The 12,263-nt window shown below is 35.1% G+C and overlaps 1 protein-coding gene across 3 annotated transcripts in view; it reads left to right on the plus strand.

Moving 5' to 3' along the window:
• The window catches only part of REV1 (REV1 DNA directed polymerase), a 94,729-nt gene that overhangs the window by 23,743 nt on the left and 58,723 nt on the right, over positions 1 to 12,263 (plus strand). For 2 of the 3 annotated variants that reach the window (XM_039217983.1, XM_039217984.1), the window contains exons 2-3: positions 6,352 to 6,415; positions 7,799 to 7,925. In XM_039217983.1, the coding sequence (XP_039073914.1) occupies positions 6,362 to 6,415; positions 7,799 to 7,925 (181 nt within the window). In that variant the 5' untranslated portion in view covers positions 6,352 to 6,361. The remainder of the gene's footprint in view (positions 1 to 6,351; positions 6,416 to 7,798; positions 7,926 to 12,263) is intronic. The other variant, XM_039217985.1, reaches the window with a different exon arrangement.

Raw genomic sequence — 12,263 nt, forward strand, 5'->3', positions numbered from 1 at the left:
ATAACTTTTAGGATTTCCTGTAGTACAAGTTTCCTGGTGGCATTAGCTTCTGTTTTTATTTGCCCCAGATACCTTTATGTTGTCTTTCTTGACTGATTGTTTTTTCTGGGTATAGAATTCTAAGTAAGTAATTATTTTCTTTCTGTATTATCTTCTGGTACTATTGTTTCTGTTGAAAAGACAGCCATTATGTAATGGGTCCTTCTTTGAATATTTTGAATGGAATCTCTCTGTTTTCCCCACCCACGGCAGCTGTTTGTTTCCTTGGACATATGTCTTTAACTGGGTTAAAATCAGTATCTGGAGTCTCTGTAGGTCTGTTTATTTTGTTTCTGTTGATTTCTCATGTGATCTTACTACTTTGTGTGCCTGGTTATTTTTATTTGTATGCCAGACTTTATATTTTCAAAATGTTTTTCAGAAACGTGAATTTAGAATGTTGTTAGGGTGTTTACATTGCTTCTGCCAGATGCTTTAGAGCAGTGAGCAGTCCGGGATCATTTTTTTTTTTTTTAATAATTCCAGTGTAGTTCATGTATAATATCGTGATTTAGGAATTCTATACATTACATGATAAGTGTACTCTTTAATCCCCTCCCTGTTTCACCCATCCACCTCCCCTCAGGTAACCATCAGTTCGTTCTCAGAGTCTGTTTTTTGGCTTGTCTCTTTTTCTTTGTTTTATTTCTTAAATTCCACCTATGAATAAAACCATATGGTATTTGTCTTTCTCTGGCTTATTTCACTTAGGTTAATACTCTCTAGTTCCATTCATGTTGTTGGAAATGGCAAAATTTCATTCTTCTTTATGGCCGAATAATATTCCATTCTGTATATATAAACCACCTCTTTATCCATTTATTTATCGAGGGACACATGGGCTGCTTCCATACTTTGGCTCTTGTAAGTAATGCTGCAGTAAACATGGGGTACACATATCTTTTCAAATTAGTGTTTTCATCTTCTTTGGTTAAATACCCACTATTAGAATTACTGGATCATATAATTTATTAAAAATCATACAATTTATTTTAAAACATCACTTAATTTTTTGAGAAACTTCTATACTGTTTTCCACAGTGGCTGCACCAGTGTGCATTCCCATCACTAATTCCCATAGTTCACAAATGTTCCCTTTTCTCTATATTCTTGCCAATACTTGTTATTTCTTGTTGTTTTGATTTTCATTATTCTGACAGTGAGGTAATACCTCATTGTGGTTTTGATTTACATTTCCCTAATAAGTGATGTTATGTATATTTTTGTGTGTCTCTTGGCCATGTTTGTCTTTGTAGAAATGTCTGTTCATGTCTTCTGCCTGTTTCTAATTGGATTATTTGGGATTTTTTGGTATAACTAATCCTTTGTCAGATATGTCATTTGCAGATAGCTTCTTCCATTCAGTAGATTGTCTTTAGTTTTGTTGTTTCCTTTGCTTTGCAGAAGCTTTTTATTTTGATGTCCCAATAGTTTATTTTTGCTTTTCTTTCCCCTTGTGGCAAGAGACATATCTAGAAAAATGTTGCTATGGCCCATGTCAGAAAAATTGCTGTCTGTGCTCTCTTACAGGATTTTTACGGTTTCAGGTCTCACATTTAAGTCCTTAATCCCTTTTGAATACAGTGTAAGAAACTGGCACTTTTTAATTCTTTTGCATGTAGCTATTTTTCTCTACACTATTTGTTGAAAAGGTTGTCTTTTTCCCATTGCATATTCTTGCTTCCTTTGTCGAAGATTAACCACATAATTGTTTATTTCTGGGCTCCCTCTCCTGTTCCATTGATCTTTGTATCTGTTTTCATCCCACTACCATACTGTTTTGATTACTACAGCTTTGTGTAATGTATCTGGAAATTTGGAATTGTGATACCTCCAGTTTTGTTTTTTAAGATTGCTTTGGCTATTTGGGTTCTTTTGTGCTTCCATACAAATTTTAGGATTATTGGTTGTAGTTCTGTAAAGTATGCTGTTGGTATTTTACTAGGGTTTGTATTTAATAAGTAGATTGCTTTGGGTGTTATGGAAATTTAATATTGGTCTCCCATCCATCAGCATTTTTTTGTGTCAGCTTCAGTTTCTTTCACCCATGTTTTATAGTTTTCAGAGTATAGGTTTTTCACTTCCTTGGTTAATAAGTTTATTCCTAGGTATTTTATTTTTTTATTTTTATTTTTTTGGTGTTACTGTAAATGGGAATATTTTATTAATTTCTATTTTTGCTCCATTAGTGTATAGAAATGCAGTGCATTTCTGTATATTGATTTTGTATCCTGAAACCATAATGCATTCATTTATCAGTTCCAGTAGTATTTCGGTGGAGTCTTTAGGGTTTTCCATATATAGTATCATGTCATTTGCAAGTAAGGGAAGTTTTACTTCCTTTTTACCAATTTGGATGCCTTTTATTTCTTTCTGTTACCTAATTGCTGTGGTTAGGACTTCCAGTACCAAGTTGAGTAAAAGTGGTGAGAGGGAAAAGCTCTCAGTTTTTTCACCATTGAGTATGATCTTAACTGGCTTTTTCATATATGGCCTTTATTGTATTGAGATATGTTCTCTGTAAACCTGCTTTATCATGAGTGGGTGTTATAACTGTGTCAGATGCTTTTTCAGCATTTATTGAAATGATCATAGATTTTTTCTTTTGTTGATGTGATGTATGTACTACATTGATTGATTTGTGAATATTGAACCACCCTTGCATACCTGGGATAAATCCCATTATAAATCATAGTTAATGATTTTTTAAAACATATTGTTGGATTCACCTTGCTAATATTTTGTTGAGAAGTTTTGCATCTTTGCTCATCAGAGATACTGACCTGTAGTTCCTTTTTTGTAGTATCTTTCTCTGGTTTTGACATCAGGGTAATGCCTGTCTCACAGAATAAATTTGGAAGCTTTCCTTCCTCTTCTGGCTTTTGGAATAGTTTAAGAACAATAGGTATCAACTCTTCTTTAAATGTTTTCTAGAATTCACCTGTGAAGCCATCTGATACTGGACTGCAGTTGGTTGGGAGTTTTTGATTACTGATTCAATTTAATTGCTGGTAATAGGTCTGTTCACATTTTCTATTTCTTCCTGATTCAGTTTTGAGAAGTTAATGTTTTTAGGAATTTAGCTGTTTCTTCTAGGTTGTCCCATTTGTTGGTATATAATTTTTCAAAATCTTCTCTTACAATCTTTTGTATTTCTGTGGTGGTGTTATTTCTACTCTTCCATTTTTTAAAAAATTTTAATGTTTATTGGAGAGAGAGAGAGAGAGAAAGAAAGAGAGAATGAATAAGCAGGGAAAGGGCAGAGAGAGAGAGGGAGACAGAGAATCTGAAGAGAGAGAGAGGGAGACAGAGAATCTGAAGCAGGCTCCAGGCTGAGCTGGCAGTCAGCACAGAGCCCGACGCAGGGCTCGAACCCACGAACTGCGAGATCATGACCTAAGCGAAAGTCGGACGCTTAACCAACTAAGCCACCCAGGCGCCCCTCCTCTCTCTCTTTTTTAATGTTCATTTATTTTTGAGAGTGATCAGGGGAGGGGCAGAGAGAGGGAGAAAGGAGAAAGAGATCTCAAGCAGGCCTGCAACTGTCACCGCAGAGCCCAGTGTGGGGCTTGAACTCACAAACCGTGAGATCATCACCTGAGGTGAAGTTGGATGCTTGTTTACTGACTGAGCCACCAGGCGCTCCTCTCTTTTTTAATGAGTCTGGCTAAACATTTATCAGTTTTGTTGATTTTTTTTTTCAGGGAACCATCTCTTGGTTTCATTGATCTATTTTTTAGTTTCTATTTTATTTCTGCTCTAATTGTTATTTTTCTTCTTTCTACTGGTTTGACGCTTTGTTTTTTCTTCTTTTTCTACCTCTTTTAGGTGTATGGTTAGATTATTTATTTGAGATCCTTCTTGCTTTTTGGGGTAGACCTGTACTATAAACTTCCCTCTTAGAACTGCTTTTGGTGCTTCTCGAAGATTTTGAACCATTGTGATTTTGAACCATTGTGTTTTCATTTTCATGTGTCTGTGTATTTTTGATTTCCTCCTTTATTTCTTGGTTGGCTCATTCATTATTTAGTAGCATGTTATTTGACCCTCATGTATTTGTTTTCTTTAGTCTGGCATCATCTAATTTACTTTCAGAGGTTGAAATAATCCAAGGCAGGCTAGGCTACATTTTTAGGCAAAATTAGATTTGTCTACTTCCAGTTTACTTACTCTTAGAGTCCTAATCCCAAGTGTGGAGATTTCTCTATGCTTGGAGGACCCTTGAATTCCAGCTCTTGTTCTCTTAGTGCTCGGTTTATTCAAAAACATGGCCATGCCCCTCTTATAATTGCTACATGCTCTCCGAGGAAAAAGCTTGTCCCAACGTGGGGAGGATAGGTGAGCTGGCAGGGTTTCTTTGTTATCTTCTAAATTTCAGCCCAGTAATTTTTCATTATTTTGTTTTTTAAAAAATAATGTTTTGTTTAGTTTTCCTCTTCCTCAGCAGGAAGGTTGATCCCAGTAACCTAGTTAACTCTTTGTTATGCAGTTTTCTCAAAAATAGAATTTGAATGTATAAAATATCTTCTTGTTTCTTTTCTCCCTTTTTTGGTATCTTGCTATTTGAATTCTGAATCAACAGAAGTTTGCTGTTCTTGATCAAATTTGTTGAAATGGAAGAAATTACTGATTTCAGTCTCTTTCAAAGCTTAAACATTTGTCTGGGATAGCTTTTTTACGTTGAAGTGGAGGAAGAAACTTTAAAAAAAAATTTTAAATTTACAACTTTGTTCATACTTTCCTACCCTCATTAAACCACTGATTAGGATTTTTCATACTGGCCTTTTGCAGTAGTTACCCAGTAGATCTTCAGTGAATAATATAGTCTTTAACTTACCTTCATTTAGCTGATTAATTGTTGCCTTTAATTTTTGTGACTATGCATCCTTAACATCCAGAACTCCCAAACTCTTTACTTGTAAGAGCAGATATATAGATTCAAAGTTAATACGAAGTCAAGAACTTGTGTGTTAATACATTTCCCCTACTCCTTTAACATAAGGGAGAAGTCTTGAGGGATTGGACAAAGTACACCTCTTGAAAACAAAAGTACTTAGCAGAGCAAATATGGCAGTTCTGGGACTCATAATGAGCACATTGGTAGTCATGCCCCTACCTCTTTGTCAAACTGAAAACAAAACCAGCTCTTTGCGAGCATTGACATCCCCTAATCTGGATTAATCAGTCACTTTGCCTTTTGTTCACAGAGCTCTTTGCTCATGTCCCTTGTCTCTCTATATAGGTGTTCCCTTTTTAAGAGACGGTCTCTACATCTTTTAGGCTCCTTTTAAGAGCTGGCAGTAAAATTCATAATACAAATGTCAGCAAGGAAAAATTATAAATTGACCAATTTATCAAGTATAGAAATATTTGAAAGAAAATGTCTGCTTGTGTGTGTGTCTAAAGTGTCATATTTTAAGATTTCACTCAGTAACAAATCCTTCAAGCCATATCACAGCTAATTTGATTTGGATAACATACAGAGCTTCTCCTGCAACATATTAATTGATATTAACTTACATAGTAGAAGAAAAGTAACCTAAATAGAGGGTGAGTTAATTTTGTGAAGGATAATGCAGTCCTGTCTCAAGATGTAGCGTGTGGCTAGAAGAGTTTTATCAGGAGGTTTCATTTAGTGCCTGCTCTGACTTCTGAACCATATGATACCTTGCTAGCCACTAAGGCACCTAACCCTTGAGATAAGCCGTCATTTGGGTAAGTTATCAGGATAGTGGGTCAAGTGTAGCCTTAAGGAGAATGTCAGATTTAATAGTTTGTGATAAGTGCTAATCCTACATAATCTCCCTTACATGTGCTGTTTTAATTGACTTCTTTTAGGAGTTTTTGCGTAATAGATGAATTACACTATGACTGCATTCTTACGTGTCTAGTATGTGATAGTAAAGACAGTTTAAGAGCCACATTAGAGGGCAATTCATGAGGGAAAATGTTTTCTCGGGTTCTGTTAATACTAGTTAATACTAACAAGCATGGCCATGTTAGTCTAATTTGGTGATGTTTTATGCAAGTGTATATTAGGTTTGGTGCACAGGAGTGCATAAATGTTTTGCTGTAAACAACTTAAATTTATAATAATTATAATTTAAACCTGATAATTATCTGTAGAAGGATGTTTTAGGAACAAATTTCACTTGTGAAGCAGGAGAATGTTATGCTTAGGGAAAAGTTTTAACTCTCACAACTTGAATATATTTGAGTTTATTTTAAATTCTCATTTTTCTTGACTTGAAATAAAATGTCAGTTAGTACTGTGTTATTATATTGACAGTTTTTTTTTCCCCCTTAATACAGGCGCTCCACCATGAGACGAGGTGGAGGGAGGAGGCGAGCTGCAAATGATGGCTGGGAAAACTGGGTGTGTTTTAAAAGAATAAGAATAATTATATTTTATTGTCTAGGTATTTTTCATTCTTCTTGAAGGTTGGAGTGTGGTTTAAGGCATTTTTTAAAATTGTAAATCACTTTAGATACCACCTGTTCTGAGTTTTCACAATGTATTGAAAGCTTGTTTAAACTTTCTAACACCCAAACTTTATTTTATCTTCAGGAAATAAATGTTCTGGTGTACAAATATTTATTTGTGGTAATTTTATTGCAACATTGCTAATAATACTGAAAAACAGAAAAACACAAGATACACTGTAGTAGATAGAGGATTGGTCAAATAAATGATCACTATGCAGTGAAACACTGTTCAGCCATTATTTAGCTTATTATTTCTTAACTTGAGATGGCCTTGACTAAAGGGGCATTATAAAGGATTGTGTATGATCCTGTTTATGTAAAACCTGTATATTCTAAAATAATAATAAATCCTGTATATTATTATTTTAGTAATAAATTTAAAAATAAGATCCCAGAATGTTAACAGTGAATAGGATTATACCTAATTTACATTTTCTTTATATTTTCTAAAAAAATTTTTTCCCACAGTGAGCATGTAATATCTGAATAATCAAAAACAATAAAATAATTTCCATTTTGGAGGAAATAAGTACCACTTTTAAGATATCTATTATTGTATTTTAAAGATCTAATGGATAGTTCTTTATCAGTAAAGTAAAATCAATAAACAATTGATAATGCAAATAATTAAGCTTAATTATGTCACTGTTCAGGGAAAGTGTAGCTAAATTCAAAGATCTGTATAGGTCTTTAACAGAAATGTTTTTATATTCTTTCTGAGGTTGATGTTCTCTAATGAAAGTAATTATTGCTATCAAGTAGAGTGATTAGATCCAGTATTTGGCCACTGAATCATTTATTATATTATCTACATGTATGGAGGGCTATACTGGTTTGTTGAACTGTTTCATTTTACTAATTTTAAGTTTCCTGTATTCAGAATATAGTGTAAACCGATTGGAAATATACTCTTAGCACTTGCTAAATTTTTAATTGGTTTAAACTTCTGTGTAACTTCTGCTTGATTTTGTAGTTAAGAACAATATTTTATAGCATTAAATTTATTATTCTTGTCTTACCTTTTCTCACTATTAAAGTAACTTATAAGAATATGACAAAATAATTAAGAATTGAGTTGACAGAGAGAAAAGCCTGTTTTATTGCCTTGCCTTATGGTGAATATTTATAATTATACCCAGTGTCATTATAGTTTGGTCACTAGCATAGAATAAGGTCCTTTTTTTTTTTTAAATGTAAGTTTCTGTAAAGAAAATGGGAGTGAGGGTTGGAAAATATAACCTTGTGATTGATTTACCTTTTTTTAAAATTGCAGGATGGGTACATGGCTGCCAAGGTCCAGAAATTGGAGGAACAATTTCGATCAGATGCTGTTCTACAGAAGGATGAAACTTCATCTACAATTTTTAGTGGAGTTGCCATTTATGTTAATGGATATACAGGTTGAGTACTTTTTACTTTTTAGATATCCTATTTTGGCATGTATTTGCATTAGGATTGAGTGTCATTTGTTTTAAATTCTGTTTTTATCTTATATATGAAAATGATAAAATCCTCTGCTTGGAGTCTTGGACTTTTCCTTTTCATCCCATCTGTACTTGCCATTGTGTTTTTTATTTCAATTTTTATCAAGTTTTAAAAAGCCAAAGGAGGTTAAAAGTTGTGTTCTTTCTTAACCACCTGATTGGAAGCTCCTCACACATGTGTGGGGCGTGTACACTGTGAGCTTCAGTATAGTGGAATCTGGTAGGTTTTCAAATGTAATTATCCATAGGTCCTTTTGAGCTGAGCTGATGAGGGAGGAGGGTGGTGTGTGTGTTAGATTTCCCAGAATCTTGCTTATAGAAGGGTGTATAAACCTAACTGGGAGAAGAAAGAGGCCACAATTCTCACACTTTAGGAAACAGTTTCATTTAATCTTCCTGTTCTGTTTTTTTCATCCCCTATATTCACTTCTCCCCTCCTATATTCCTTTTGTTATTGAGTCCACTCCCTGGAAGGGACAGGATAGTTTTTTTCTTTGTGGGTGGGAGAGGTCTGGAATTCTTATTGGTCTCTTAAATGAAATTTAAACCATAAACATCTTGTTTCATGACCTGTTCACCTGCCCACTTTTGGAGATCCCAGTGCCTCGTTTTCGTGCTTTTCTGTTGCATTCACTGGCACCAAACAGACTCCTGTGTGCTTCCACATAGCCAGCTTAGATTTTTCTCTTTCTCTGATCTGTAAAGTCAGTTATCACTTGCCTGTTTGCTATCAGCTTTTATTACTAAAGTTTTCATTCTCTTGAGAATTTCTCTCTTCTTAAGATCACTTTACTGTAAGTGAATGGCTGTAAATATCTGTGTAATTCTGTTATATTTATCCCTCTTTGCTTCTCAGCTGGCTGTTACTTACCTTTAAGGTCTCTTTATACATCACTTCCTCTAACTTGTCTGATTGTCTTCCTACTGGGGTAGGTGATTTCTGCTCCTTTGGGGCTATGGCTCCTTAGCAGTTATTGGATCTTTTTGTAGTTGCCTGTTTATTGGATTAGAGTGAGAGATAAACTTTTCACATTTTCTTTACCGTTGTATCCTGGTGTCTCTACAGTGACTGGGCATTAACCACTCAAGAAATATTTATTGAATTAAAATTAAGTTTTAATTAACTGAAAGTGTTTTCCTGGTTGAGTTTTATCAGGCATCTTTGATAATGAATTTAGTCTAAGAATGCTATCTCACAGTGAATGCTGGTGCAACTTTGGGAAAGTTCACAACATTCAACTTTTCTACTTAAGTATCCTGGAACATTCAGGTTCCACTGACTTTCATAAGATGCATTATAAAGATTAAAAATGTTTAAAAAAAAGAAAAAAAGAAACATTGCTTGTTACATTAGCCAGTTATGGAAGTCCGCAATTTCCAGTGGTACCTTTATTCATATAAGAAAGAGATCCTTTGTGTGAGGGAGAAAATAAAAATTGTAGTAATCACTACCACGGTTGAGAATCTGGAATTCTAATTCTACTTTTGTCACCAATTTTTGTGTGACCATAAGACATTTTCTCTTTGGAGCCATTTTATTCAGAGCCAGTTTTATCCCTGTCCTTTTCATTATTTTTCCCTGTCCTTTTCTTTAGAATATGAATAATAATTAATTTTTACTACTGTTTAGATTACATTATTGTAATTCTACAAGTAAAGTTCCGTTATGTTGAATTCCATAGAGACATGCAAATTGTGATGATGATAATTTTTTTAGAAATATTTTCAGTTCTAGTGAATACTCTGTAGATAAAAGAATCAACAGCCTCTGTAATGAATTAGCAGTAGTCTGTTAGTGCTTTAGATGAAGTCAGACAAGTAGGAAATGCTGTATTATTTATTCTTAATCATGCTCCCTATAGACTTCAGCATTCCAGGTTTCCTTTCTTTAAATGTTTATTTGAGAGAGAGAGAGCAAGCAGGGGAGAGGCAGAGAGAGAGAGATATGGAGAATTTTTTTGTTTTTCTATTTTTATATTTTTTTCTTTCATTATAGTCAGGTTGGATTCCATATAACACCCAGTGCTCATCCCAACAAGTACCCTCCTCCATGCCCATCGTTCCCTTCTCCTCTCCCCAGCCACCATCAGCCCTCAGTTCTCAGTATCCAAGAGTCTCTCATGGTTTGCCTCTCTCCCTCTCCCCAGCTATGTTTCCCTTTCTCCTCCCTCATGGTCCTCCATTAAGTTTCTCCAAATCCTACTATAAGTGAAAGCATATGGTATCTGTCCTTCTCTGCCTGACTTACTTTGCTCAGCATAACACCCTCAGGTTCCATCCATGTTACTACAAATGGTCAGATTTCATTCTTTCTCATTGCCATGTAGTATTCCATCATATAGATAAGCCACATCTTCTTGATCCATACGTCAGTTATGGACACTTAGGCTCTTTCCATGTTTTGGCTGTTGTTGAGAGTGCTGCTATGAACATTGGAGTACATGTGCCCCTATGCATCAGCACTCCTGTATCCCTTGGGTAAATTCCTAGCAGTGCTATTGCTGGGTCATAGGGGAGTTCTATTGTTAATTTTTTGAGGAACCTCCACACTGTTTTCCAGAGGGGCTGTACCAGTTTACGTTCCCACCAACAGTGTAGGAGGGTGCCCATTTCTCCACATTCTCGCCAGCATCTGTAGGCTCCTGATTTGTTTGTTTTAGCCACTGTGACTGGTGTGAGGTGGTATCTCAGTGTGGTTTTGATTGAGATGTAGAGAATTCTTTAGCATGCTCTGCATTGCCAGTGCAGAGCCTGACATGGGGTTCAAACTCATGAACCCTGAGATCATGACCTGAGCCAAAACCAAGAGTCCGATGCTTGAGCCATGCAAACACCCAGCATTCCAAGTTTTCTTGATTCCTTTAAAGCTCCCAGGTGTGCCACCTGCACTTCTCTTTTAGTGACTCCTGTTCTTGCAAACCAATTAACATTGAATTTGAGATTAAAGAATCTACATCTTTTGACTGTTGTGCTTCTGTCAACCCAGTTCTCTTTTTTTCCCCCAAAAAGGATCTTTTCCCTGCCAAAGTTAACTTCTTCACCTTCCATCCTGTTTTTTTTTTTTTGTTTTTTTAAATTAAGTTCTTTAGAGATAATTGTAAATTTACATGCCTTATATGAAATAATACAGTGATAACTATGAACCATTTGCCCAATTTATCTCAATGGTAACATCTTGTAAATTGTAGGACAGTATCAGCCAGGAAGTTGCCATTGATATGTTCAAGATAGAGAATGTTTCCAAACCACAAAGATTCTTCATGCTACCCTTCTGTAGCCATACCTGCTTCCCTTCTGCTCTCAGCCCTATTTTAGTCCCTTTAACTACTAAGCTGATCTTTATTTCTAGACTTTTCATTTCAAGAATGCTACATAAAAAGAACATACTGTATGTAACCTTTAAGTATTGGCTTTTTAAATTCAGGATAATATTCTAGTGATTCATCCAAGTTGTATATATCAGTAGTTTTTTCCCTTTTACTGCTGAGTTGTATTCCATTGTATGAGGGTTCTGCAGTTTGTTAACCGTTTACCATTTTAAGAACATCTGGATTATTGGAACACCTGGGTGGTTCATTCAGTTAAATGTCTCATTTCAGCTCAGGTTAATGAGCTTGCTGTTCTTGAGTTTGAAGCCTGGGGCTCTGTGCTGACATCTCAGAGCCTGGGGCCTGGTTCATATTCTGTGTCTCCCTCTCTGTCCCTCTCCCACTCAGGCTCTGTCTCTCTCTGTCTCTTCTTCTCTCTCTCAAAAATAAACATTAAAAGAATTTTAGGAACAACTGGATAATTTTCTGTTTTTTAGCTCTGAACATTTGTGTAGGTTTTGTGTGAATATAAGAGGTCTGTTGTTTGGTCATACATATGGTATTTGCCTGTTTAGTTTTTTTTAAGAAGTTGCCAAATGGTTCCTCAGTGGCTGTTCTGTTTTAGTGACTCGTAACTTATTACCGGTTCTCTACATTCTTTTTAGCATTTAGTGGTTTTTAAGCATTTTAATAGGTGTGTCCTATCTCATTGTGGTTTTTATTTGTGTTGCAATTGCTCTGCATCCTCACCGGTGTTTGGTAAACAGACAATTTGGTTTTTTGTTTTTGTTTTTTTAAATTAATTTACATATTCTGATATGTGTAGTGTTGTCTCATTGTGGTTTTAATTTGTATTTGCCTGGTAACTAATAGTATTGAACATCCTTCAATGTGTCTTTTTGCTATGTGTATGTCCTTGACAGTGAAATCCTATACATATCTGCCC

The sequence above is a fragment of the Hyaena hyaena genome, unplaced genomic scaffold (genome assembly GCF_003009895.1).
Source record: "Hyaena hyaena isolate Hyena2069 unplaced genomic scaffold, ASM300989v1 scaffold_731, whole genome shotgun sequence".
Lineage (NCBI taxonomy): Eukaryota > Metazoa > Chordata > Mammalia > Carnivora > Hyaenidae > Hyaena > Hyaena hyaena.